This window comes from Dryobates pubescens, chromosome Z (assembly GCF_014839835.1).
Source record: "Dryobates pubescens isolate bDryPub1 chromosome Z, bDryPub1.pri, whole genome shotgun sequence".
NCBI classification, from domain to species: Eukaryota; Metazoa; Chordata; class Aves; order Piciformes; family Picidae; genus Dryobates; species Dryobates pubescens.
The window spans coordinates 24,200,978-24,228,905 of record NC_071657.1 but is presented as its reverse complement, the minus strand read 5'-3'; the positions used below and the strand labels follow the sequence as shown (position 1 = coordinate 24,228,905).

Sequence of the window (27,928 nt, the reverse complement as noted above, 5' to 3'; positions counted from 1 at the left end):
AACAAGTTTATTAAAATGACAGGTTCAAGGTACTTTTCTTGCTGACCGTAAATAGCCTCCCTGTGAGCCAATTAAGACACAGAGGTCAAAGTAGCACTATGAAACCACAAGTGAAAGAGTTAAGTGAAAGCCTCCCCAGGCCTCCTCAGTACAGAAAATATCCTCTAGCCACCATTTACTTGGACAGTGCAACCGCAAAGAGAAGCATTTTTAGACTTGCTTTGGAGTATGTTACAAGCCAATAGCCACATTTTAATGGACACCTAATCACACAGCATGACTTCAAGGGCAGTTGGGAATTATTTTAGTGGTAATGACTGATCAGGATGAGACTGAAGCAGTGAAAAGGTCACCAAATGACTGGGAAGGATGCATGGGATAACTTGTAAAACGTGTTTCTTAGCTGGGAGACTACAGACCACAGAATTTTGTCGGTATATTTCCCCTCCTTAACAGCTGCAAGACAATGACTTTGCAAGGCAGAAGTTAGACAGCTAGCAAAGTATTTACAAATGCAAGGCTTGACTACTATGACAATACCTGCACGCACCATCTTCAAATTTGTCACCAATGTAGGGCATGCTTGACCTGATGAGTGAGTAGGGCAACTTTACATTGAGTACACAAAGCACTGTGAGCCAGTCTCCAGATAGAATTTGAGAGGCTGAGTTTTAAGTCACGCCATTGATGGTTAATAACCAACATCCAGGCTGCTTGAACAACAGCAGAATCAGTTTCTTTGCAATGCCACCTTGCTTACTCTCAATAATGAGCCTAATCCTGCCCTGAGACAGAGAAAACCATGGATTCATTACCATGATGACGGCAGGTTCTGAACCTGCCGAGTTCATCACTCTCCATTTCACTGTTCTTCTTTTGTATTAGAGTGTGCAAAAGGAAAGGCTTCCAGCATTTGATGTGACTAGTAAGACCAACAGACTGTTCATTGTACACAGACTTTAGTTCTGACGGTAAACATAATTTCACATTTAAAGACACATAGAGCACCAGATGGAGCCCTTACAGTGAGACAGTGTAACAAGCTCTTTCACAGCAGGCACAGTTGTATCCAAAGCTTCAGCCCACAGATGGAAATCCTTCTTCCTGGACTACACATGCTCTCCTCACAGGGCACTTTTGACTACTGACAAAAATTCCTATATCCACTTCTGGGGCTGCTCCCTCTGCACCAGCACAGTGGAAACCTGGAATAGTCCTCCAGCTGTGCAGCAGCCCACACTGGGCACCTTGCTAGCTGGCAGCACAGCACTGTGCCAATGATCCTGATACATGGATGAACATTCAGGCCACTCATACAGAAAGTAGCAGAGCTGTGCTAATATGGCCCATGGCCAGAGGTAAAATGATAGGGAACAACTCAGGCACAGTGCTAGTGTATCCAAATCACGCTGCTGGTGGATGGAATGCTACCAAGATGGGTTAGCATTAGCCTCAGATTTTCAGTGGTGTGCTTGGTGGCTGTTTGACCGCTGGCTAGCTAGGGCAGGGGCAGGTGGGGTACATATTGCATGTGTGCTCCACTTGCTGTGATCCTCCCAACAACACAGTGAGCCTCCTGATTCTGCTACGACTCTGAACAGTACTGAAGGATCCATACCACACACAAGGGTAATGTAATGAAACACCAAAGAAGGATAAAGCTTTTCTTCTGAAAAATCACACACAGATCAGAAGGTCAAGGGAAATCATAATTCTTCCAAAAGCATCAAGGTGGCAAACTAGGACACAAAAGCTGCCCATCAGGAAGAGGTACACATGCACTTGCCATGAATGGGTCTCAAATCCATTAAGAGGTTTTTAAAATAAGAATTACATAAAATAGGATGAAAAGGAAACCCTGATGCCTAAGTAAAAACACTGAAACTCAGAAGGATAGAAAACTGGGTTTAAATATGGGAAATCTAGATTCAGGAAGTCTGTATTTTCATCTGATCACGTTAAGTCAGTTAAGGCTCTTCATGCCTCAGTCCATTATCCATAAAATAAGGATAATTTCAGAAGCCTATAGAGTACATCTTTCCCTTACAGGGTTGTGAGAATTAATGTATTGAAGATTTGGAGGCACTCCAATATCAGAGGGATAGATCCATTAAATATGCAAAACTGGAATGATAAAAACAAGAGAGGGACAGGAATCACTTTCTGTTTTATCAGCAAAACCATAACCAGACAACTAAAGCAATCCAGAGTGCCTAGACTGAACTCCAGAAACTAGTATGTCTAAAAATAATTTTAGCCCATTCTTAGACTTCATAAATCTGCAACACAGAGACATGGAAAATGTAAAAGAGGAAGCACTTCTGCATCATTGTTGGAAGTACTAAACAGTGGAAAAGCACACACACAAAAAATTGTTTATAAACACATAGTCACTGAGGCAGATGCAGGGGCTGGCTGGAGATCCAGTGGTCTGTGCTGTCATGTCACTGAGTGGGCTGGGTGGCTTATTTTTCCACTGATCACCTTGTAAAAAATGCTCAAGTGCTTGTGTGATTGATAACGGAACAATGTTTTGACCACAGTTCCAGCCTCCACATTCTACATAATAGTAGATACAAGGTATGACTATTGCTCTGGTTTCCTATATACAGTAAGGACAAGAATTTTGAGGCCAAACAGCAGGTATAGACCAACAGATTTGCTTTCCTCCCCCAGAAGGGACACCTTTTGGGTAAGAGTCATGACACTGAATATGCCCAAATCATTACTTGGTAGAGTTCATGTTTGTAATTAACATTGTATTCTAGAGCTATATAGCTCGTCTGCATCTTACTCTAGTGTATTCTCAAAGAATCTGCATACGATTGATGAAAATAAATCGTATTGTTTGTGCACTCATCAGCTTCTTTTGAATGTGGCCAGACCTACAGCAGGCAGACTGTTCATGCATCTGATGTCAAGTCTATAGCCACAGCAGTAACTGGCATATCTGTTAACAGATAAATCCATCTGCCCCTAGCCCATAGAATAGAATAGCATGGCATAGACTACAATAGAATAGCGAACAGAAAGTAGAATACAGAATAGGGAATAGAGAACAGAAGAGAGAACAGAATATAATAGAATTAACCAGGTTGGAAAAGACCTCTGAGATCACTGAGTCCAACCTACCACCCAACATTATCCAATCATCTAAACCGTGGGGACTGGCCAAAACCCAAGGGGATTTATCTTGTACCAAATGTATCTTTCACTAAATGCAACAATCATATTAAAACTGCCATTAGCTAAACTCACAAGAACTTAAAGTCACAAATGAGATGTAACTTAATACCCCAAAGAAAATTTCAGGAAGAAAACACTGCTAGTGCTTCTTTGCTGGCTTTTTTTTTTTTTTCCTCATTAATTACTCAGTAGTAACAGAAATTAACCAGGAAATGTGCTACTGCAACCTTGCTTTTGAAATGCTATTCCTCAAATTAACTTCATGTATAAGAAAAGTGAACAAAGCCAAACCTCCAGCTGCCTAACAAACTCAAATCTGTACTTTGGAATGTGTAAGGCCTTCTAAAAGATGGCCAGATGTCAGATAAACTTCCTTGATTTCAAAACTCCAGAGTCAGTGTTCTCATTGTCACTCCTTTTACTACAACCCGCTGAGTACACTGTCCATTTTGCTTTGCACTGTGGAGTGTTTTCATTTACAACACAGCAGAAATAAGAAAAACAAACACACTGTACATTTATCTGATTAAAAGGCAACATAAATTATATGCAATACAGATGCAGCCCACTGGTTCATGGCAAGTTGCCAGTAAAGACCTTCTGTGCTGAAGCTCGTGCACCACCAATTTAAGGCATCAGATTTCCGTCATACTTCTACTTTGGTGTCATGATCTTACAGTTTCCTGTGCTACATTATTGAATGCTCTCTCCAGTCGCCACTCCTACTCCTACCTGGCCAGTTTAACACTTCATTCTCACTCTCTGGCACTGGACTCTGGGAAACAATGTTGCACCATGGAGCATAATCACTTTACGATTTGGGTGAGTTCAAGTCTATCTCAGGCTATTGGTACACCACTTCTCTCTTTCCTTCTTGCTCCCATAATAATTCAAAAATGGTCAACACAAATTCTTTCCAGAAGTACTTTCCTATTTCCAGGTCTTGGCTTCCTGAAACTCTGCCTTCTGATGACAAAACACATCTTAGGGCCCTTCTTACAGATCTGCATGCAAAGCAGATTAGCCTAAGGGGTTAAATCTGTGTGACCACAGAGGAAAGTGCATTTCACATGAATCAGAAAACTACCCAAGCTTGGTCAAAAAGCATCCAGGCAATACCACAGAACATTCACAAGTCATTTTTTTCTGAATTCTCATGTAAGTTTGCCAACTGCTGTACAGACATTGCCCTAGATGGGCTTTAAGTCCCTACTTTTCAGAGATTTATTTTCCTTCATTCAGGGTTAGAATTTGCAATAAGAATCTCTTTAGCTCCACATAGCTCAGGGTATTGCCCAAAGAGAGACACAAAACAAATTGGGGGATTCACCATGGGCAAGATGATACCACAGAATGTTAGGGGCTGGAAGGGACCTTGAAAGATCATCCAGTCCAATCACAGAATCACTAAGGTTGGAAGAGACCTCAGAGATCATCAAGTCCAACCTGTCACCACATACCTACATTGAAGTGACCACGAGATAGTGAAGTTTTCAATATGCAGGGAGATAGGGAGGAGAATCAACAGAACCTTCACCTTGGACTTCCGGAGGGCAAACTTCAGCCTTTTTAAGAAACTTATTTGTAAAGTTCCCTGGGTACCAACCCTCATGAACCGAGGGGTCCAGGAGGGTTGGACCTGCTTCAACAAGGAGCTCTTGAAGGCACAGGAACTGGCGGTTCCTACGTGCCGAAAGATGAGCCGACAGGGAAGGCGACCGGCCTGGATGAGCAAGCAGCTCCTGGAGGAATTCAGGGAAAAAAAGAGGCTGTATCACCTTTGGAAGGAGGGGAAGGCTTCTTGAAGTATGTTCAAGGAAGTGGTTTGATTATGTAGGAATAAAATTAGAGAGGCAAAGGCCCAGTTGGAACTGAAACTGGCCACCTCTGTGAAAGAAAATAAAAAGCAATTTTACCAATATATCAATGCTAAAAAGAATGGCAAGAAGAATCTCCACTCCTTATTGGACCTGGAGGGGAACACAGTGACCGAAGATGAGGAAAAGGCTGAGGTCCTGAACGCGTTCTTTGCCTCGATGTTTAACAGCAAGGTGGGAGTCCAGGATGAGTGGCCTCCTGAGCTGGGTAATAGGGTCGGGGAGCAGTGTAATGCCCCAGAAATCCATGAGGAATTAGTTCGGGACCTGCTGAGTCACTTGGACACCCATAAGTCCATGGGACCGGATGGGATCCATCCTCGGGTGCTGAGAGAGCTGGCAGATGAGCTGGCCACGCCGCTATCCATCGTTTTCCTCCAGTCCTGGCTCACTGGAGAGGTCCCAGATGACTGGAAACTGGCCAATGTGATCCCCATCCACAAGAAGGGATGGATGAAGGAACCTGGAAACTCCAGGCCTGTCAGCCTGACCTCAGTGTCAGGGCAAGTGATGGAACAGATTAACCTGGTGGCAATAACTGCACACCTGAAGGATGGCCAAGGGCTCAGGTCCAGCCAACATGGATTTAGGAAGGGCAGGTCCTGCCTCACCAACCTGATCTCCTTCTATGATCAGGTGACCCATAGGGTGGACATGGGGAGGCCTGTGGATGTAGTCTACCTGGACCTCAGCAAGGCCTTTGACACCGTCCCCCACAGCAAACTGCTGGCATCATCTATAACACAAGCTGTCAGCCCGTGGCTTGGACCGCAACACTCTGTGCTGGGTTAGGAACTGGCTGGAGGGCCGAGCCCAGGGAGTGGTGGTGAATGGTGCCACATCTAGCTGGCGGCCAGTCACCAGTGGTGTCCCCCAGGGATCAGTGCTGGGCCCCATCCTCTTCAACATCTTCATTGACGATATGGATGAGGGGGTTGAGTCAGTCATCAGCAAGTTTGCAGATGACACCAAGTTAGGAACAGATGTTAGTCAGTTAGACGGTAGAAAGGCTCTGCAGAGGGACCTTGACCGACTGGACAGATGGGCAGAGTCCAATGGGATGGCATTCAACAAGTCCAAGTGCCAGGTGCTGCACTTTGGCCACGGCAACCCCATGCAGAGCTACAGGCTGGGGTCAGAGTGGCTGGAGAGCTGCCAAACAGAGAGGGACCTGGGGGTGCTGATTGACACCTGCCTAAACATGAGCCAGCAGTGCGCCCAGGTGGCCAAGAGGGCCAATGGCATCCTGGCCTGTATTAGGAATAGTGTGGCCAGCAGGAGCAGGGAGGTCATTGTACCCTTGTACTCTGCATTGGTTAGGGCACACCTTGAGTACTGTGTCCAGTTCTGGGCCCCTCAGTTTAGGAAGGACATCGAGACACTTGAACATGTCCAGAGAAGGGCAACAAGGCTGGTGAGAGGCCTTGAGCACAAGCCCTATGAGGAGAGGCTGAGGGAGCTGGGATTGTTTAGCCTGGAGAAGAGAAGGATCAGGGGTGACCTCATTGCCCTCTACAACTACCTGAAAGGTGGTTGTAGCCAGGAAGGGGTTGGTCTCTTCTCCCAGGCAACCAGCACCAGAACAAGGGGACACAGTCTCAAGCTGTGCCAGGGGAGGTTTAGACTCGAGGTGTGGAAAAAGTTCTTCACTGAGCGAGCCATTCGTCATTGGAATGGGCTGCCCAGGGAGGTGGTGGAGTCGCCGTCCCTGGAGGTGTTCAAGGGGAGATTGGACATGGCACTTGGTGCCATGGTCTAGTTGTGAGGTCTGTTGGGACAGGTTGGACTTGATGATCCTTGGGGTCTCTTCCACCCTTAGTTATACTGTGATACTGTGATACTGTGATACCCCATGACTAAACAATGGCACCAAGTGCCACATCCAGTCCTGTCTTGAACACCTCCAGGGTGTGACTCCACCACCTCCCTGGGCAGCCCATTCCAATGGCGAACGACTCTCATTGAAGAATTTTCTCCTCACCTTGAGCCTAAACTTGCTCTGGTGCTGGTTGCTTGAGAGGAGAGACCAACCGCCTCCTGGCTAAAACCCTGCTTCAGATAGTTGTAGACAGCAATAAGGTCACCCCTGAGCCTCCTCTTCTCCAGGCTAAACAATCCCAGCTCCCGCAGCCTCTCCTCATAGGGCTTCTGTTCAAGGCCTCTCACCTGCCTCATTGCCCTTTTCTGGACACATTCAAGTGTCTTGATGTCCTTCTTAAACTAAGGGGCCCAGAACTGGACAAAGGACTCAAGGTGTGGCCTAACCAGTGCAGAGTGCAGGGGCACAATGATTTCCCTGCTCCTGCTGGCTGCACTATTCTTGATGCAGGCCAGGATGCTATTGGCCTTCTCGGACACCTGCTGGCTCATGTTTAGGCAGCTCTCAGTCAGCACCCCCAGGTCCCTTTCTGTTTGGCAGCTCTCCAGCCACTCTGACCCCAGCCTGTAGCTCTGCATGGGGTTGTTGTGGCTGAAGTGCAGCATGCAGCACTTGGATTTGTTGAATACCATACTGTTGGACTCTGCCCATCTGTCCAGTCAGTCAAGGTCCCTCTCCAAAGCCCTTCTGCCCTCTAACAGATTAACATCTACTCCCAACTTGGTGTCATCTGCAAACTTGCTGATGATGGACTCAATCCCCTCATCCAGATCATCAATGAAGACATTAAAGAGGATGGAGCCCATCACTGATCCCTGGGGGACACCACTAGTGACTGTCTGCCAGCTGGATGGGGCATCATTCACCACCACTCTCTGGCCTCAGCACTTCAGCCAGTTCCTAACCCAGCACAGAGTGCTGCTGTCCAAGCCACGGGCTGACAGCTTGTGTTATAGATGATGCCAGCAGTTTGCTGTGGGGGACGGTGTCAAAGGCCTTGCTGAGGTCCAGGTAGACTACATCCACAGCCTTCCCCACATCCACCAGGCATGTCACCTGATCATAGAAGGAGATCAGGTTGGTGAGGCAGGACCTGCCCTTCCTAAATCCATGCTGGCTGGACCTGAGCCTTTGGCCATCCTTCAGGTGTGCAGTTATTGCTGCCAAGATAACCTGCTCCGTAATTTTCCCCGGCACTGAGGTCAGGCTGACAGGCCTGGAGTTTCCAGGTTCCTCTGTCCAACCCTTCTTATGGATGGGGATCACATTGGCCAGTTTCCAGTCATCAGGGACCTCACTGGTGAGCCAGGACTGGTGGAAAATGATAGAGAGCAGTTTGGCCAGCTCATCTGCCAGCTCTCTCAGCACCCTAGGATGGATCCCATCCGGTCCCATGCACTTGTCAGTATGCAAGTGGCTCAGCAGGTCCTGCACTAATTCCTCATGGATTTCTGGGGCAATACACTGCTCCCTGACCCCATCACCCAGCTCAAGAGGCCACTTGTCCTGAACTCCCCCTGCCAGAGCAGGATCACCGATACCAAATCACACAGGAATGCATCCAGATGGGTCTTGAGTATCTCCAGAGAGGGAGACTCCACAACCCCCTTGGGCAGCCTATTCCAGTGTTCTGTCACCCTCACAGTGAAAAAAAATTTCCTCCTATTTCCATTGGCCCTTGTCCTGCCATTGGGCATCAACAAGAAGAGCCTGACTCCACCCACTTGGCACTCATCCTTTACATGTTTATAAACATTTATGAGGTCACCTCTCAGTTTCCTCTTCTCCAAATTAAAGAGACCCAACTCTCCTCATAAGGAAGATGTTCCACTCCCTTCATCATTTTTGCAGCTCTGTGCTGGCCTAGAAATTTCAAGTAGGTCCCTGTCCTTGAACTGAGGGGCCCACAGCTGGTTATTTATAGTAACACTACTCCCACAAGAAGTTCACTAAAAATAGCTTGGTATTTCTCCACTTTCTTTTAATATTCCTAGGACAGTAACAAATTCAGGCCCTGATCCAATAGTATTTAACATCTGGCCAAAATGTTTCTTACTGATGTCCACAGGGCTGTGGTTTGGCACAAGTAACCCACTGCATGTTTCATAGCAATGAAATCATAGTAATGGCAGCCGTAAAAGGCAATTTCCTTCTGATCCCTTGTTGTTCTTCCCTTCTTTTCTGATTATTAAGGACCAGGAACAATATGAAAACTGTAACAATGGGGCTAAGGAAAATATGGATGATTGCTCAAAGTGGGTCCATGAACACCACAATACTTTGTTAATATGGTGGTTGGTTTTAGGACAACTTAAAGCTGCATGAAAGCAGGTGACAAAAAATACATGCATATGACATCTTTGGTGCTCTGAAACCCAGTGAGTACTTCAGGTACCACCAGACGCACAAATTACAGTAGAAGCAAGGCACACCTTTGTATGTTTTCAGACAGCAGCACAATATCATGTCTTTTTTCATCAGTGGTAGTTTCACACCTGTGAACTCTATTTGCCACTTTCCCACTGACCGTTCTGAGATTACTTGCTACAAGAACACTATAGTTGGAATAACAAACATGAAGCATCTCTCCTGCCAAGTGATAAGACCTTCCAGATACACTACATTGCTACATGACTGTATTTTGGAATACGTTAAATATATTAAGGGTCTGAGCAAACAATGCCCAGTCACAAAACTCCAGGACTAAACTGTGAGTCAGACAGAAGTAACATAGTTAGTCTCTGGGAGCCTGCCATGGTAGGGCCAAATGATCCCCAGCACAAACCCAGACAGACCCTCATGTGTCTAGACCCGGTCCCCCTCTCCCAGCTCCTTTCTAGAGAGCGTAGGGGTAACGCAAGAAAAGGAACAAAGGGGACAGGACCATGCATATCTGGTGAACAACCCTGTATCTGGAGTAAGGGCATGTGTACTGGCCACTGCTCCTCCCTGACCAGGCCTGTATTTTCGCCTTTTATGGCCACAGCCTAGCAGAACGCCTTCTCATTGGGTACCTATGTGCTGGCTTCAGTTTGCCCTATTGGTCCAATCAAATCTCAGGCAAGATTTATATACAGGCTGCTTTCTAGTCACCTTGCCTTGCTCAAGCCTCGCCTTGCTTGAACCTGCTTGGACCTGTCTGGCTTGAAGTTGACAGGAGTTGCATTGCCTCAAGTGCCTGGTCCAGAGCCTGGGATAAAGACAAGAGCCTACACATCACAAGCTACAACAGAAGCCATGAGCTTAGGAGTCAGAGCCAAGCCTGCTTCCCCTTTCAACCAGGATTTTGCTGTGCCTCAGTTTCCCAGGACAAAGCAAGTGCCCGTTGTGAGAAGCATCATAAACAGCCCACCATCTGCTGAAGGTAGACCAGCCATCGAAGACCACATGGCATTCCTGCCAGCAACCTGTTGTGCCTGGCGCATGAGAGCACCCCAAAGCCTCAACAGTTATACACAGCAGCAGCACTCCGCACTTGGGTGGAACCAGCTGTGAGTAATTAATTCATTGCCTCTTTGGCTTAATGATTCTTGTCAAGTCTTCCCCCACTGTGGTCGAGTGCCATTTCACTCCCAGGAATTGAATCTCTATCTGATAGTCCTACCAGTTTGCATTAAATTGTTATATTGTTATAGTTGCCTAAATACTGTACATTCCCATTGTAAATATATATTCTAACCATACATTGAACCCTATTTAATACATTTTGGACAACTTTAATACTAAGTTTACTAATATTTTTACTAATATTTGCCATATTATAAATTTGCCATTTATAAATTAAGGACCTATACTCCTCAACAGAAAACACAAAGATAAGCATCTTAGACATGTATTTTTAAATGTTTTCTTTCTCCTATTTCTCTTCCTGGAAGACTAAATGCATAATGAAATCATCTTACAGAAGGACAGCCACTTCTCCCTCTGTGCTCAATCATTCTAGTCACACTGTGCTGTCCCCTGCACTGATCATTTCTCAGAAATAAAATGCCAACATTATCATCCACAGCTACACTGTTGACATGCTTTTGCTATTTCGCTAAAAATACCATTAATTTTCTGGCTTCACAACAGCTGAGCTACTCCCCATCTGAATATACAAAAGCATATTTTGTTTAAAACAAATTAAAAGTGTTCCAGTAAATGACTTCAATTTTGCTAGCTATACTACTTATTGTATACTATTCTACTTAATCCTCTCTCTTCTCAACCCTATCCCTTCTACCTTACCCTCCTTTTTCTCTTTCTTTCTTCCTTCTGAATTCTTTCCTTCCCTTCCTTTCTCTTTCCTTCCCTTCCTTTTCTTTTTCCTTCCCTTCCTATACTTTTCTAAACGTAGTGCCACGAAATTAGGTGAAGAACATGAAATTAGGACATGAAGTTAGGTGAAATTGTGTCCACTCTGTTTTCATTCATCTGTGCTTACCAAAGCTTACTTAGCAGTAAGGAAACAAAGGAGAAAGGGGAGGGGGAAGCCAATGCCAAACACACCTTCCATTTCTGATTCAGGTAAGTGTTGATATTTCTCATTTAAATGGGAATGAAAATTACCATTAATGCCAAGCCCTCCTGGCATCTCACCACTTTATTTGTTCCCATTTGTATCCAATACTTCTGTCAACAGTTCAAGAAAAGTCAAAGCAAACAACCCACTACGAACACTGAGGTAACAGCAACAAACCTGAATCCCTCACAATCATCCAGCCCAGCTGCTCAGTGTCTGTCCAGGTTGCTTTAATTTACAAGAGTGTCAACAACAGGCTGAAACCCAATAACTAGGTCGTTTAATACTACCACTGCAAACTCTTTGGAGAAGGAAATGTTATTCTCCTGCTTAACTGCTTCAGTAAACAGGTAGTATAATTCAGTTAGATAGATAAGTGCTTGCCTAATCATTTGTTTTGTGAATTATTCAAGGCTTTCCCCCTGAACTGCTAAATGATGGCTCTTCAAATAGGTTCCCAGGAAGCACCAGATGTCCAACAGGGGAAAAAGAAACATTAGGCAAATTCTGACAGCATAATAGACAGTAATGCTAATCAATGGTCTTGGAAATAATTAATGTTCAGGGGATTAATGCCTTCCCACACCTTGCTTCAGGTGTAACTGAATAGAGAACAAACAGCTTTTAACATACAAATAGGTCTGCTACCTGACTGATCTATATGCAGCATAATCAAGAGTGCTACCTACAATTTTTCTTCCCCTTTTTTTATGCAGGTTGTAAAAGAGTTATCTCCTTCAGCCTCCCCCATGCTCATTTGATCGCTTCTAATCACATGCTTTAGCATGTGTTTTTTTCCTCTGCAACCACAAGGTGAATATTTAAGTGCAGTTCTCCAGGGACTTCACAAAGGTTCATGTTTACACTTTCAGAAAGTAAGGCAAGCTACTCATACATCGCAGAACCAAGTACTAGGCATTACATTCTTTAGTTCGGTTACCTCTGTAGTGTGGGAAATAGCCCACCTTCAGATGTCTGCTTCCTCCTTTCTGTTGTGTGTTGTCACAACCATGTCATTAACACATTCTTTTCAAACTTTAAGTAAACTTCAAGAAAATGGGCAGATTAGGTAACAAGTGGTGCTTGTTTGGATTTAATCTTATGATTGGCAAGAACAACCATGGATATAAACAAATATAAACAAATGTTTTTCCTACAACCAGGTTCCATATACTTGGCAGCGCAGCGCTGGGCAGATACATACCTTGAACCAGAACACAGTATCAAACATACTTGGAGGTTTGTTTTTTGTTTTTTTCACATCTACAGTAGAAGTTGTGTGTGCTGAATAACCAGGATCCAGAGAGAATCCCCAAGAGTTTGAAGACAAAACAAAATAGTATCAGAAATCCTGTCAGCATGTTAAATCCAGACACTTTCTTTTTTATTTTTTTTTTTTTGGTAATTATAATCTGTAACATATATTTTGTACAACAATGTCTGGAGTTGACTGTTGTCAACACAAAGAGCCATCTTTAATCAAATTAAGTTTTATTCCTCTTTCTGTCCAAAACAGTTATGAAACACTCGTCTACTAAGTATCTGCTGCTCTGTCACTTTGTGATCACTGCAGCTGTTAGTACCCAGTTTGGCACTACACCACTTTATGGGAAACTTCAGTTAAATTTCCTGTTGAAACTTGGGTTATTCTTATTTGCAATGTGAAGTTTGATTATCAGTACTAGAAGGCATGTTCTAGTCATTAGTGGTATTTGAAGAATGGCTTAGGGTCCAGGGACACCAAAGGCACAACAGAAAAGTATTATAGGACAGAAAAAAAATGACATAAAAAAGACTACAACTTCCACAGATTAACTGGGAAACAAACTGCAGTCTGATTCCAGACACTTTAAAAAAAACAGTAAAGAGCATCAACACCACACAAAAATGTGTCCTCTTCCTTATCCCCTAGAACACAAAGAAGAGTTGAAGAATGGCACCTCCTGCCTTTGCCATGGCTAAGGTTACCAGAAAACCCTCATGAAGCACCTCCTGAGTCCTGCAGAAGGTCTCCTAAATACTTAATTGCTTTCAAATACCTGCAGTGTGATATGAATAGAACAGAATAGAATAGAATAGACCAGACCAGACCAGGTTGGAAAGACCAGGTTGGAAGAGACCTTCAAGATCATCACGTCCAACCTATCAAGCTTCTAAGATACCTAAATGGTGACCTTGAGTGCTTTCCATAAAGGCACCAAACTGAATGAGGACAGTCTGCCTTCGCACAGAATGAAGGGTGCCTTTGCTACCCCAATGCTAACTATACATCCTGATATGACAGATGGAAAGATACTGTGCTTCAGAGGAAAAAATGGAAAATGGAAAAAAACCCAACATACCAAGGCTCATCACAAACTAGTACTTGCAGGTCACTGCACGTTAACTCTTAAAGCATGGGAGAAAAAGCAAAACATTCATTTCTTCGAGGACAAAAATAAATTGCAGTTTGGTATTTTTAAAATAAATAGATAGACAAGACAGAAATACAGTACCAACAGGTATGGTTTCAGCAAATGTATCAGGGAGAGACAAGACACAAACACACAGCTATAATTACTGCAAGCCAAGTACAACGATTTCCTAGTGCCTGGTGTTGTAACATCACAAGGCAAAGCTTTGAGTTACTTAGGTCAGCACTGTTTTTTTGATTCAGTGCAAGCAATGACTTGTATATAGTCAGGCCACTTCATTATTAAAATAAAATGAGTGAAAGACTTAGCTCCGCTGCTATAGCTGTCAAGTTTTGTGTTGTGTGTATTCTGTGCCAAAGTCATGTGACACACTCTAACCCTAACCCTAAGGTGACAAAACTTCTTCTGGGAGTAGCTGCTATTAAGAGACACCTCTCCTTTCCCTTTTTCCACACACCTACACTGTACCTCTGCAGTGTACACCAGTCTGACAAAGTAAGACACCACCAGCAAAGTCAGTGTTATTTTTATTTACTTTGACTTAGCATTATTAATATAACAAAGAAAATACTGTATGCCCTCTTTCAAAAAATATAGTGACATGAAATATGCCAGAGATTATTCACTGTATGAAGAAGATATGGTAGACCACTCAACCTGTTGAATGAAAAAAGTAACAAACCATTTTGAAAATTTTTCCCTTCTCCCTCACCTCCACCCTACTTACTCATAACTAGACATATTCAGGAAACACCCACAGCTGCATTTGCTACCTCTTGAGATGCAGAAAAACAGTGGTACAGCTGTGCCTGCTAATACTTGTATGCAAATAAGTACCATCTGACTGGCTGCACTTAAAAGCACCTCAGTGTTCTTTGATAAGCTTGCAGCTCAGAAAGAAGTAATGCAGAGCAATCTGCTGTTATCTTAGTGCAAGTAGCAGATTAAAGCAGCCTTTCACTTCCAATACTTCATTAAAACACTGATTGCATCCAGCATGCAGTGATAATATGACATACAGTGTTCCCCCTACAGTCCTCCTGGAGACTTGGTGGAGAGCAATGGGGCAAGCCCTGTGCTTGCAGCCAGCATCTGCCACAGCACCCAGAGCCAAACACCAAACATTTCCCAGTGTGCTGTGCAGGGGCCAAGGGGAGCCCCACTGCACACACCTGTACAGCATGGTTGGGATGTTGCTGACTCTTAGGCTGCCACTCAGCCACTGCTTGGAGAGGCTGCTGAAACCACTGACCCCCATGTGTGGCATTTCTCAAACACAGCTGTGGCCAAGCATCCTTCTGGGTTGGCTACCATATAGGTCATTTTTGTTACTTGTCTCCACTTCACAGTTTGTGTTAGACCACCTCCTCCTCAATTTCAATTTCCACTACAGTCTGGTGAGAGAGAACCACAGGAGTCGTGAACTCCAGTAAACTGTGGTGTGGACACCAGCACTTCTTTTAATTTTCCCTTCACATTACTTTTTTCACAGCAGACTGACAAGCCCGATATTTGGGAAGAATATTTTTTAACTTGTTCCCCCATGTAGCCAAAATAAAGCCTGCAGCACCCCAGCATGAGCATTGTCAGGCCCAGTCCCTCTAAAACAGGAAGGGCTGCCCCTCTTCCATGCACCAGGGGCATCCCTGTGGGACCCTCCAGCTCAGACACCACCACTGAGAGCCAGCACAGCCCCACCAGAGCCAGGGGAAGAAGAAACCAAAAAAGATTAATTTGCAGATGTTCATGCATCTCACACACAGGGTGCCCTGTGGTCTGTTGCCAGGGCAACAGGAGACCACCAGTGCGTGCTTTATTTGCTTTATGAAGTGCGTCTTGGGGGCTATAGTCCGAGAAATGCTGCATGATAATCGTCAGGCTTTTCAGAAGCTTTGTTTTGTGTTTATCCACATTTAACCCTCTGAGCATTACTGTGAGCATCACTATGCAAGTTTGGCACACAGAGGAAAGCAAAGACTGGGAGGGGGGGCACACACACAGAGTCTCCACTTGCAGCCTAGAAATCCTGCAAAATGCACCCTCAGTGCCTCCTCCTGACCATCCAGCACTGAAGTTTTCACCCACAGTCTGCAAGTTAACATGTTCACCAAGCCATGGAAGTGCAGGGCTCTACACAGCAGAGTCTGGGGATAAAAGTGACACTGGAAAGTGCAAAGGTATCATAAGTGTCACAGCTACTTATGGCAGGCAAAACACAACGTCTCAGTAATTAAAGAGAATTATTAAAAATAAAAAAGAAATCCATCAACTAGGTCCTAGAAACATAGAAACATTGTGAGATAAATGACACTCCCATTCTGCATCCCAGAATGTGATGCCAGAAATGAAGTCATGCAAACCACCAGCAAGCCCCTCCAAAGGAACAATCCCTGTGATAAAGGAAAATCCCATGTCCAGACAGCACTCAGTCTCACAGTGGCAAGGGCTATAATATCATCTATAAATTCACACAAACAAGATAGACTCAGCTGTTCTGCTTCCCCCATCAGAAGCAACTCACTTCCTCCCCTTCTCCCTATCCTTTTTCACTCCTTGCTCCAGGTTGACATTAGGCATCTCCTTCTGCTGTCCTCTCCCTGATTAAGGCAGGGCCGGAGATGGAGGGATATGAGTTAAAATCACAAATGCCACAACGCCCCAAGCAGCAGCAGCAGCAGCCACTGCCAACATTAAGTGCTAATCCAGTAGGAGAGAAAAAAAGCAAGGGTGGCAGAGGGGATCAATAGCAGGAACGACTTGCATTCAGACTCAGGGGAGAAAGAGCATGCAGAGATAATAATTTCCTGGGAAAAGCTAAAGCCTAACAAGAATTTACTCTGCCTCTTTTAATTCAGACAACCAACCCTTTTGTGGCAGGGGCTTCCTGAGTGACAGGAACCCAGGGCCCCTTAATAGGATTTCCATATTATTTCCAACACCTGCCTAGAAGTTATTTGTTTACATTGAAGGAGGTGAGATTCACAAATCAGACATCTGCTTCTGGTTCAGGCATATCTTAGGAAACCATCTAGAAAGCAGCTTTGTTGCTATGGAGACATTTTTATTTTCTTCCTTTAGTTGGCTGAAAAACATTAACATTTCCAGTTTTTTGTTCTTCAAAAGGCCAAATGCCACTCAAGAAAAGACAGAACTTTTCAAATTGCTATGCAGAATAGGCTAATTGAGCTTTAGATATTTAATTAATTATTTGACTCAATTAGGGCTGTATTGGAGAGAGGCAAGAGCGAGCATAACTTTTCTGCAAATTCCCCTCTATGGCTGATTCCTGCTGGCTGGCCTAATTGCTTTTCTCCTCAAAGCACACCTAAAACTTTGTAATTCACAATACACTTAACAATCTTGCATAATAACTTGGGAATCAGTCAGACTACTCATTTCCTTCTTTGGGTCTAAGGGTTTTAAAGACAACGCAAAATCAAAATGCTGACAACAAAAAAAAAGTGCCAACAGAATCTGTAAGGCACAACAGCTATCTAGTTTGTGTCCCACTTCGACATTAACATGGTTAAGTATTGTTTATTTTCTCTCATGACTTTGACCAACACCTGTTTAATCCAACCCTGCATCATGTTCTTCATTCCAGACACGATCAACATGAGTCAACCGGTGTAAGCCATGAATGCCAGCACCCAAAGTAACCGCACACTTAAAATGAGGCGAACATCAAAAGAGGAGATAAACAAATTCTTCTCCTCCCTTCTTTCCCCCCAGCTATTACATTGTCAAAGCCTTTGCACTGTAGAAGACCTTTCCACCCACCTCACTCCTGCAAACTTCCTCTTCCTACTCTATGACATGAAGTCATACTCCTGTGTTATCAACATCACTGTCTGTTGTCATGGAAATAATTATAATGAGTGCTCAGGTTAGAAATTACAACCCATGTAGAGAGCACCTAGAGGGAGAAAACTGGAGTTACTTTAAATAACTATGCAGCAAAATAGAAGTTTGTCAGTGAGAAGCACTGCAAGAGTTTGTTCAAACATGGGCACACTACTGAGGAAGAGGCACCCTGTGGCAGGGTAAGAGGCCAGTGCACCATTAATACACAGAAGTGGGAAAAAATCTATTTGGTAAAGCAGGTGAAGCCATTACAAGTAGCAGAAGCAGCTAATCCTTTTATACTAGAGTACATGCTGTTACTTTCATACAAATACTCTAATATTCCCAGATGACCTCATTAAAAAGGAAAATGATGTGACACTGAATGAAATGAGTTTAAAACTCAGGATGGGGGCGGGGTGGGGGGTGTGTGTTGAAGAAAACAAAAATGCACCAGGGAGATACAATCATGAAGTTCAGTCTCTTGTTCTAAAAATCTGCTGAAAACCACAAGGCTTGAATGAGATGCTGCAACTCTAGCCATGAAAAGGATATTAATAAAAAAAACCTGCAGTGCCAAAAATATCATCTCCCTAAGATATAATGAGACAACAAACAGGACCCTGCTAATTAATATTTGTTCTGCTTCAGCAGACAGTTACTGGACATGACTGCAACAAACAAGCATGTCTCACCCAATCACATCATTAATCCATTCACGTTCACCACCTGTGGACCAGCTATGCCCCACAGATATTTATTCATCTGTTCCACAAACAAACAATTACAACACATTTTCTAGAATTAGGGCACCTGTTACATTCAGCACAGCTTACACACCCTGAGGCATATATCAATTAACACTGAAAAAAAAACAATGTATCACACGCCAACAGAAATGGCTCATTATATTTTGATAACACTGCTCCCAAAGCACCCACAAAGATCGAAAACACAACTCTCATGGAGCCAATTTTAGTTCAAATATGCTCAGCTTAGAACTACCACTTCATCATTACAGAAGGAAAAATCTATGCAATGCCTTGTTTCCAAAGGGAGAAAGTTAGGAGCAGAATCCATGACATGAATGTGTAACAGTTAGATTTTAACAAGCCTGTGAAGTGCTTGTCAGCTGACTGGTATTAAAGTGGCAAAATAACAAACCAATCAAGAAATAAATTCTGCAGATGCCTTTAGGCATGCAACAGACAACCAGATTTCTTTAGCTTATTAAACACATACTGGATGCAAAGACATTTAAGCAGGACACACCACTGGAAGAAGTATAATTTTAAAAAAGCTAACAAGACAAAGTCCACACTAGTACCTCAGGGTAGTTAATGTTGCGTTCCTCTACCAGCAAAAGAACAAGTTCATCAATGTAATCACATTTGGTAATATCCTGAAGTCTTATAATATATGTTGGGCATTTTGATTGTGAACTATCTTGTTCTTTCCAGAAAAGCATGACACACATACAACTTTCTTTTTTTTTTTTTTTTTAAGTATCAAATTATAGCTGCAGGAGTAAGCAGATTACTCTTAGTTACATGCTAAATGAATAGAGGTCTAAACATTTAATAGTGGCTAACAGCTTGAGAAGCTAAACTGAGAATCACTGGAATACCTGTCACCAAAAGTGTAGAAGGTACACAGCAATCTCACTAGTTCAGTTTCCCTGTATATGACACATGTAATTAATAACCTTCACACAACTTAAGGCAAAAGGAATCTTACTGCTAAACCCACTTCAATATGCCCTGACAAATGTTGCCTAGATCACTAGTGTGCTGAACAGACATTCACCCCTAAACTGCATTTGACACATTAGTTCAGATCTTTTCCTTTAAAACAACTTTTTCATCTCTGGTGGAATCTCACACACACTATTTTATTCCTGCCACAAGACTGTAGCTTTTAATTATTGTCACTTGTTGCTGCTGAAACAGTAACCTCCAGCATCAAAATGAAAAAAAGACTCTATTACATTAGCAAATCCTACTGTGGGTGTAGTATCTGCTCCAAACAATTCAGATGAAAAACAAAACAGAAGAGAAAAAACAAACAAACAACACCACACACACCCCAGAAAAAAAATAAACAAAATAAAAACACAAAAAAACCACCACCACCACCTCCACAACAAAACACCCAACAGAAAACATAAGCAAAAGAATGACAAGAGAGGTAGAAAAAGGTTGCATTACTTGAATCCTGAATAAGGTGGCGAGTCACAAAACTCAAACTTCTGAGTAACTTACTCAGGGACATCCTGGTTAACTCTGAGCAGTCTCACAAGCTACACAACATCTGGGGGTGTTCTTCATTGCAGCTGCAGGTGGTCATTTTACTCACAAAATGCTTCCTTGGCATCTTCACAAGGGCATGTTTTACAGAAGAGAATTTGTGAGGGACCAGAGAAACTTTTGCCACATTTGTCCCAGACATGGTACTAAGCCTGGGAAGAAGAACATGACTTCTTTATCAACAGTTCTTGCAGGAGGTGCAATTAGCATGCAAGAATCCACTGCAGAATAATCCTCAGGGTTTAGTTTGGAATCTTTGCTTATTTGGGGTGTTTCGACCTTTTTTGTTTCTTTGTGTTTTTTTGTTTGTTGGTTTGGTTTTGTTGTTATTGTTGTATTTTTTCAAAAAAGAAGTTTTACTGTTTTGAAAAGCAGACATGTCAAGTCCTCTGTGAAAAGCTACTCAGTTAACTGCAGAGCTGTTTGTCTTTCTGTCTAAATACTCTCTCAGAGCCACTAAGCCAGGGCTGTACTTTAGAGCACAGCCCTGGTGCTTGCCACCTTTCTCTTTGTTGCTTCACAGCCTTGACGATGCACAAAGAGTGCTCTCATGACCCAGTTTACCACAACTAGAGTTTTCCCACACTTCAGACTTTGCAAAGGACTCGTAGGACTGAATCCAACACGATATGAAAGAGCTTCCAAAGCCAGCCTTCTCTACAAAGCTTCCTGAGCTGATACTTATCTATTATTTAGGAATAGCCCCTGGACGATCTTGTGTTATCTGGAAGGTAACTACTCTGTTTCAGCAGTGAATTGCTCACTCCCGGGAGGTGCCGAGGAAGGATATGAGCCTGGTCTAGCTTACCAGGCAGAAAAATTCACATTTAAAAAAGTGATGCAAACTGCCTTTTCCCTGGCCTGAATGAGGAGGAGGGTGAGGACTATCACAGTTAGAGGCAGCAAATTTCACAAAGGTAACTGCCCAGCAGATCTAAGGCACTGGAAAAGATAGCAAGGAACAGGACACTTCAGGCAAACCTCCTCCTTTGCAGAAATGGATACAGTACCTCCATTACATGAGTCATACACCAAAGCATAAATTTTCACTTTATGAGCTCTTCTAAAATCTGCCCTGCTTAATAATCTGTATCAGCAAGAAAACACTTTAAAGTGTCTCTCACAATTAAACCCAGGCACAACCTTGTATAAATCAAAATTTTGCTACCATATCAAAATGTTACACTGGGGCTGTATAACATTGCCCATATCCTCATTACATGCTACACTAATTACTACCACCAGACTCAGAATTTTCTGCACATTAGAGGCTTTTAGAGGAGCTATAAAAAATTTCAGGCACCATTAATTTAAATTTGTATTGAAATTTCCTTTTGACAGATGGCCAAAAATTACTTACTATTTAGAGGAGCAGAGCTGCCTGTTTGCACATTAGAAGAGGAAAGGGAAAAATTTAAAGCAAGAAGGAAATTTATGTCACGTTCATTACCTGTTAAATGTTAAGGAGCATTATCCTGCATGAATAAATTATTTCATAAAAGCATACATACTCCAGCTGCTGGCAACTAGCACGTTCTGGCTGACAAAAACCATCTCAAGTCAAACAGCAGACAACCATAAAAAGCCTCTCTTAACCAGGAGCCACTTAAGGGAGGAGAGATCGATCACACAAGTGACTAACTGCTACTCTGGGCATCACTGAAAACATTTAAGGAAATTAGCAAACTGTTTCACCTTGCAACGCTGGCAGTAAGCCCCATAATGCTGACACACAAGCCAACCCACAACCTGAACATCATGCAAGACAAACATCTACTTATTTCACAGTAAACTGGCACAAAGTAGCAATGCTCTCTTCTCCTTCTCAAAGCAATATGAACAACGGTGCCTTTGAGTAATTCCCAGGCAAAATCAGCCTTTTTGGTATAAACACTCCCTGTAACACCTATGCCAGCATAAACACTGCAACATCCCACACACATTACAGAAACATGACTAATGTATTTTGTTTAAAAACAGTGATTGGCACATTCTAGCAGTTCTCCTCATTCACTTTTTTGAGTGAAATGCTTGTGGTTCCAATTGTACAGGTATGCATACTCACTAAAGAGACTGGGTGGCCTTGTATTCCCATTTTAAGTGGGAATTTAGGTATCTATCTTGTTTGTTTGTGTGCAGGAATACAGAAAATGGACTAATCTGTTCACAAGAAATGGGGCATTCCAGGGAAATCATCATTAATCTGCATCCAGCCTTGTCACACAAAGCAATAATCTCAGTTTCTAGACCTCATGAAAGGAAGCTGAACTGTAATCTGACACATTGTTGTCCTCTGTTGGCAGATAGACAGCTTCAGTTCCTTTGCTGCTCACAGTGAAAACTGACAGGTCCTGTCAACTCCTGATTGTTACGCAGAGCCATACGGGTAACAGCAAAACTGACAACCATCAGCTCAGTTGCACTCGGCTGGGACATACGCAGTTGCCAGTGGTAGAATGGTGCACCAGGGAAGGCTGTGAGACATGTCTTTACCTGGTGCTGCCAGAGAAGCAAAGGCATAGTGCTCTGCATGGCAGCCACAGCAAGACAGGTCTCTGGTGGGGCAAAGCCTGTGCCAGGTGCCTTGCTCTTCCTGATGGCTTCCAGTGGACGCCTTGCAAGTTCCTAGTAATTTTGTCTGATGCATGTGAGAGACATCCTGTAAACACCCCTTCTGCCGTTTGGCCATCCCCAGGAATAAATTACATCTTTGTTAAAAAAGTACCACTGAAAACTTTAAACATTGGATGTCAGTGTTCAATAAGGCATAGGTTTTGCCCTTTGTAAGAGAAGTGTATCTTTGACTTCACACTCACTATCATCTAAAAAGGCTTAAATCCTCTGCTCCTGAAAATTGTGTAAGCCACTCAGGCTCTACTCTGTACCTACACCCAGCTACCCAGAGCTGGGCAGGCAACTACTGCCCAGAGCTGGCAGCAACTAGGTGGGCTACCAGTAGTCAAACCTCCAAGGAAAGTGAGATGAGCAGACAGGAGAGGGTAGAGCCAGACACACCTCCTCACTTGCAGCATGAAAAGCCTTAAGAGACTCTGAGGGATTCTGGTGGCTATCCCGTATGGACAACCATCCAGTCACATGTGCTGAATCAGTCGAATACATCACTGAATGCTCGATGTTACACAAGCTGCAAGGTATGCATTTCTTCAACTCATAAGCACTACTATGTACAGGATGGAGCACATGTGTGCTGCGGAGTCATTCTGAGCCTGAAAACTAAATTTTGGAAAAGGAAGACAGAATCCTCAGTGCCAATACCACCTCTACCAGGGTAGGGAGCAGCAGCTCACTCCTCCAGCTGTTTTGGTAAGGACAAATGGCAGTACCCAAACTCTCTCCTGCAGGCAATAAGGCTCTCCTTCTGTACCTGTATTATTAGTATCTATGAGAACTACAGCTCACAAGCTCCAAACTCCTTAAAACTACTGGTTAATTATTTCTTTCTCATAAGCTGGGGCAGAGACACCAGTCAACTCTTTTCTCAGCCTCAACGCTATCCCACCAAACCCACTGGCCAGCACGCCACCCACAATCCTAGCTGTCTCACTATCAGCCACTTTCGAAGTGTGGTACAAAATGTACACAGGGCTCTGCTAATCAACACAAAGGCCACAATCTGCCTTCTCTTCGTGAGTCTTTCCACTATTCTAGACCATACTTCAGAAAAATTAAGCATGCAGCTCCTTTGAGTCACCCTTATACCTACGAAATGAAGTCCTACCTTGATGGAGTCTCTGTCTGCATGCAGAGCAGCCCCCGTATACAAGGAAGGAAGGAGACAGTGGCAGGAGATGAGGAGGCAGGGGAAGACAGAAAGAGAAAAGGACTGGTTAGTTTACATAAAATTATACATTTATCATACTCAGAAGAAAGAATTCTGATGTCTGTTAAATTATAAATTGCACAGATATGTTTTCTGTACTGTTAATTATTAATACTGTACACCCATTACAGACTTATAAAATTGGATTTCTACACTTGCATACAATTTCCAGCTACTGCTAGGTGATAAATACTGAAGCAGCTAGCTAGGAATGTTGTGATTTTTTCTTTCTTTTTAAAAAGAGTGTTTTAAAACAAGGAAAGAAGAAAAAAAAGAAACAAAATGAAGCCACATACCCATCTGGCAGCACGTACCTCTTTGGTGATCATTATCATGGTGTTTCTTCTCATCTTTAATTGGGAGGTGGGACTGTCCCCCCAGTGCACTGGACAGTGCCAGGAGACCAGCACTGCTGCCAATGGGTGGGATGGCTGGAGGCTGCAAGCCAGAGGGGTGTGGAGTGAGTGGCACAGGAAGACCATGTCCATGTGATAAATGCTGAGCCTGGAGTTGTTGCTGCTGTGAAAAATGACACACAGATATTGAATTTGTTCAGCAAGCTAGGGGTTGTCTGATTGACCCTGCACATCAAATGTGATTGATCAGATCAGACAATGCACTTCATTGATCCAGATATCAACTCTCACAAATAGCTTGGTGTTTAAAAAAATTTTATGTTTGGACACAACACAACTGGTAAAATTCAGGCTGAATTAAAAGACACACACACAAATAAAAATAAAAAGGCAAAACAAAACAAAATAAAACAAACAAACAAAACAACCAACTCACAAACAAAAAAACAACCAACAACAATGGAAAGGAATTTTATACAGTTTTGGTAAAATTTTTATTTCTCTGACCAAGGTATCACATCGTACTCTTTCTATCAGAAATACACCACATGTATAACCAAAACACATAACTATAAAAGCAGTTATATACAGAAAAAAAACCACACAAGAACAAACAGGCTTAAAATTGAGAAAATTAGTGTTAAACAGTTCTCCCAGTGCTGCTGCACAGTATGCAGTGTGAGTTAATTTGAAAGAGAAAATCTGAATTAACAATCCACAAAAGGAAACTGGTTACAGTCACCATTTTAAGCCCTTTAAGTGTCCTCAGCGGTACTTGAGCAAATTACTAAAGAAAATCTAATGTAGCAAGGCTTGGGTCCTCCTGTAGGCTTGCTCAATAATGCTGAAATAATTGGGCACTCAGTGCACGTTTAGTAATGCTCGAATGAAAAGCTAGAAGTCTGCCCTTGTACTCTTCTCTAGCTGCTGACTCTGTGTTGTGACAGGTTTATTTGAGTGGGACTGTGATGCATGCACCAGTAACCGCGCTGACAAGAGTTTAAAGTCATTTTTACCAGTACACTGGCAACACATAGAGAAAGCCCTTGAGAGGTTCAAATTGCAGTGCTTGACCTCAACCAGAGCTCTGTGCTTTACTAACCATTGTGGGGCAGATTGTTTGACGCTACTCAGTGGGAAAGCAGGGGGAAAAAAAACTAAACAAGTGAAAAAGTTACGTTAAATATATCCCAAGTGAGATCTGTAACTAGATTAGCTCTGAAATTTTCTTTTTGTTTTAAAGCAGTCACTGCTCAGGATTCAGGTTAAATAAAATCACAAGTCCTCCAGGATTGTTGCACCCTCTCCACCCCGTCCCCAAACCCCCTCCATCTGCATACAGGACTTTGGAAGAAACACAAATGAAAAACTCACTTCATGTAAAAACATGCCACTTTAAATTCCCAATTGTGACAATTCAAGTCCTGCTTTTGTTTTTCATTTGAACCTAAATTCACTTCCCATCTTACAAGTGAGCTCTTTAATCAATCAAGAGAAAATACACTGTTCACTTGATTTTTCTCTCCCTGCCCTATCATCAACCCTTACATAAAGGTGAGTAAGAAGTAAACAACTACAAGTGACATACAGCATATGCACACACCTCCCTTGACACACCTCTGTGGAAGTACAGGTCCTTCTTGTACTCTTGGAAATACAGCCTGTGCAATGGAATCAGACTGGCAGTGGCACACACTTCATACAACCCAGATCAATGTCAGGAAAAGGATGAGAATGATTGAAAACATAGGTGCGAGGGGGAAAAAAAAACCCCAACCATGAAACAGCTCCCTTTGTAAAAGTGGTGTGTACAGGAAGCATGGAAAAACAGGAAACCAGAAAGAAGACTCTCCCAGGTGGAAAAGGGAAGGTTCAATCCTTTCCCTGCTTGTGAATCAATGTAATTCCAGCAAGTGTTCCTTCTTACTGGAAGTATCCAAACACATTTTGGTTGCTCTCATGGAAGGAAGCTTTGTTTCTCAGCATGTAACTAACTACAATGAAACAAATCAAGAGCAAATAAAGTATTGTTTAGCTTCAGGGTTTGAGTGGGGCTGCCTTGCAGCAAGGGAGCAAGGGCCTGGAGAATGTGACCTATGAGAAGTATCTCAGGGAGCTGAGGTTGTTTAGTCTGGAGAAGAAGAGGCTGAAGGGAGACCTGACCACTCTCTGCAACTACCTGAAGGGAGGTTGAAGCAAGGAGAGGGCCATCCTCTTCTTGATGACAAGCAACAGGACTAGAAGAAATGGTTACAATCTGTGCCAGGTGAGGTTTAGATTGGATATTATAAATACTTCTTCATTGAAAGGGTTATCAAACACTGGCATGGTCTTTCCAGGGCAGTGGTAGACTCACCATCCCTGGGGGTGTTCAAGTGGTATGTGGACCTGGAACTTGGGGACATGGCTTAGTGTTGATCCTTCAGTGTGGGGTCACAGGTTGGACTGGATGGTTTTTGAGGTCTCTTCCAACAAGATATATAGTCTATGATTCTGTAATCTAGGATGCCTGATCTGGGGAGGGAGGAGGGGGCCAAGAGCAAGAAAAAGAATGGGCAAAATAATCTGTGTTCTGGAGTCTCATTTTGAACACAGTAGTTTTTCTTCCTATTTAAGAACATGCTACAAACCACTGTCAGAAGACGTCTGCCTTGAATTCACCAGTAGCTTGAAGCAAAGGCTTTGAGAGGCTTTCACGTTGTAAACTATTTCACTATCAACCAAAGTGTACCAGATGTGGGACACCCATTGCCCAGTACTGTACAATCCATACAGATCTAATTACTGACCTACCCAATCTGCATTGTAGGACCTCCTCTATGGATTCCAAACAGTTTCAAGAAAACTGTAGTGCAAATGCAGTCTTTTTTTTTTTTTTTTTTTCACTGCTCTTTTTTGGGAACCTCTCTACATTGCTCACAAAGACAGCAACACAGATTGCAACATAGATGTACTGCACATCATCAATGAATTCCACACTTAATATGGACATTAAGAGTAGGATGAGTAATGACACCTCAGTGCCTAATGGCTTGAGACCACCCAGAACAGCAGAACTGGCCCACTCCCTCTTGTCCAGGAAACAACATATTATCACTGCAAGCTGAGTTGCAGAGAGCTCTGAAAATAACTGAAGAAAGTAGGAAAAAAGGCCAAACCCACAGCCTTCCTACCATGGAGAACTTTAGCAAGCCAAGCTCTTCCACAAAGAACAATGGAAACATGACATCTAGAAAGAAGATGGTGCCCACAGCTACAAGTGTCAGCGACACAACAGCAATTTGGTGCAATTCAGTTACATTGTAATGGCACAAAAACCCCACTTTCATATGAAAACCACACAATTACATAAATCTAAGACAACACTCAAAATTCCAGTAAAGCCCCACATGCCTGTGCCATACAGACACCAATAGTATTGTATGTAATGTTAGACTGAGCAGGGACTAGAAACTCAGCAACAGGAGGATCATGGAATAGGATTGGTACAGGAAAGGACTACGAGCTCCTTCAGCAGAAGCAACATTGTACAGCAAAAGTGAGGCACTGGTTCAAACCCAGGAATTACAAGAATTCAATGAAACAAGTGAAACACCGTGTAGACTTTTGGTCTCAGAATACAAAAGAGAAAAAGTGAAAAATAAAAAGGTATATAATGGCATAATTAAGTTCTGTTTGCTAACAGACATACTCAAGAAGGTAAAGAAAAAGTGACAGTGCAT

At 43.1% G+C, this 27,928-nt stretch overlaps 1 protein-coding gene across 2 annotated transcripts in view; it reads right to left on the bottom strand.

The window, feature by feature from the left end:
• The window catches only part of TLE4 (TLE family member 4, transcriptional corepressor), a 121,457-nt gene that overhangs the window by 31,906 nt on the left and 61,623 nt on the right, over nucleotides 1-27,928 (bottom strand). Inside the window, exons 7-8 of one of the 2 annotated variants that reach the window (XM_054179085.1) lie at nucleotides 24,165-24,369; nucleotides 23,749-23,765 (exon numbers count right to left, since the gene is read on the bottom strand). In XM_054179085.1, coding sequence (XP_054035060.1) covers nucleotides 23,749-23,765; nucleotides 24,165-24,369 — 222 coding nt within the window. The remainder of the gene's footprint in view (nucleotides 1-23,748; nucleotides 23,766-24,164; nucleotides 24,370-27,928) is intronic. The other variant, XM_054179086.1, reaches the window with a different exon arrangement.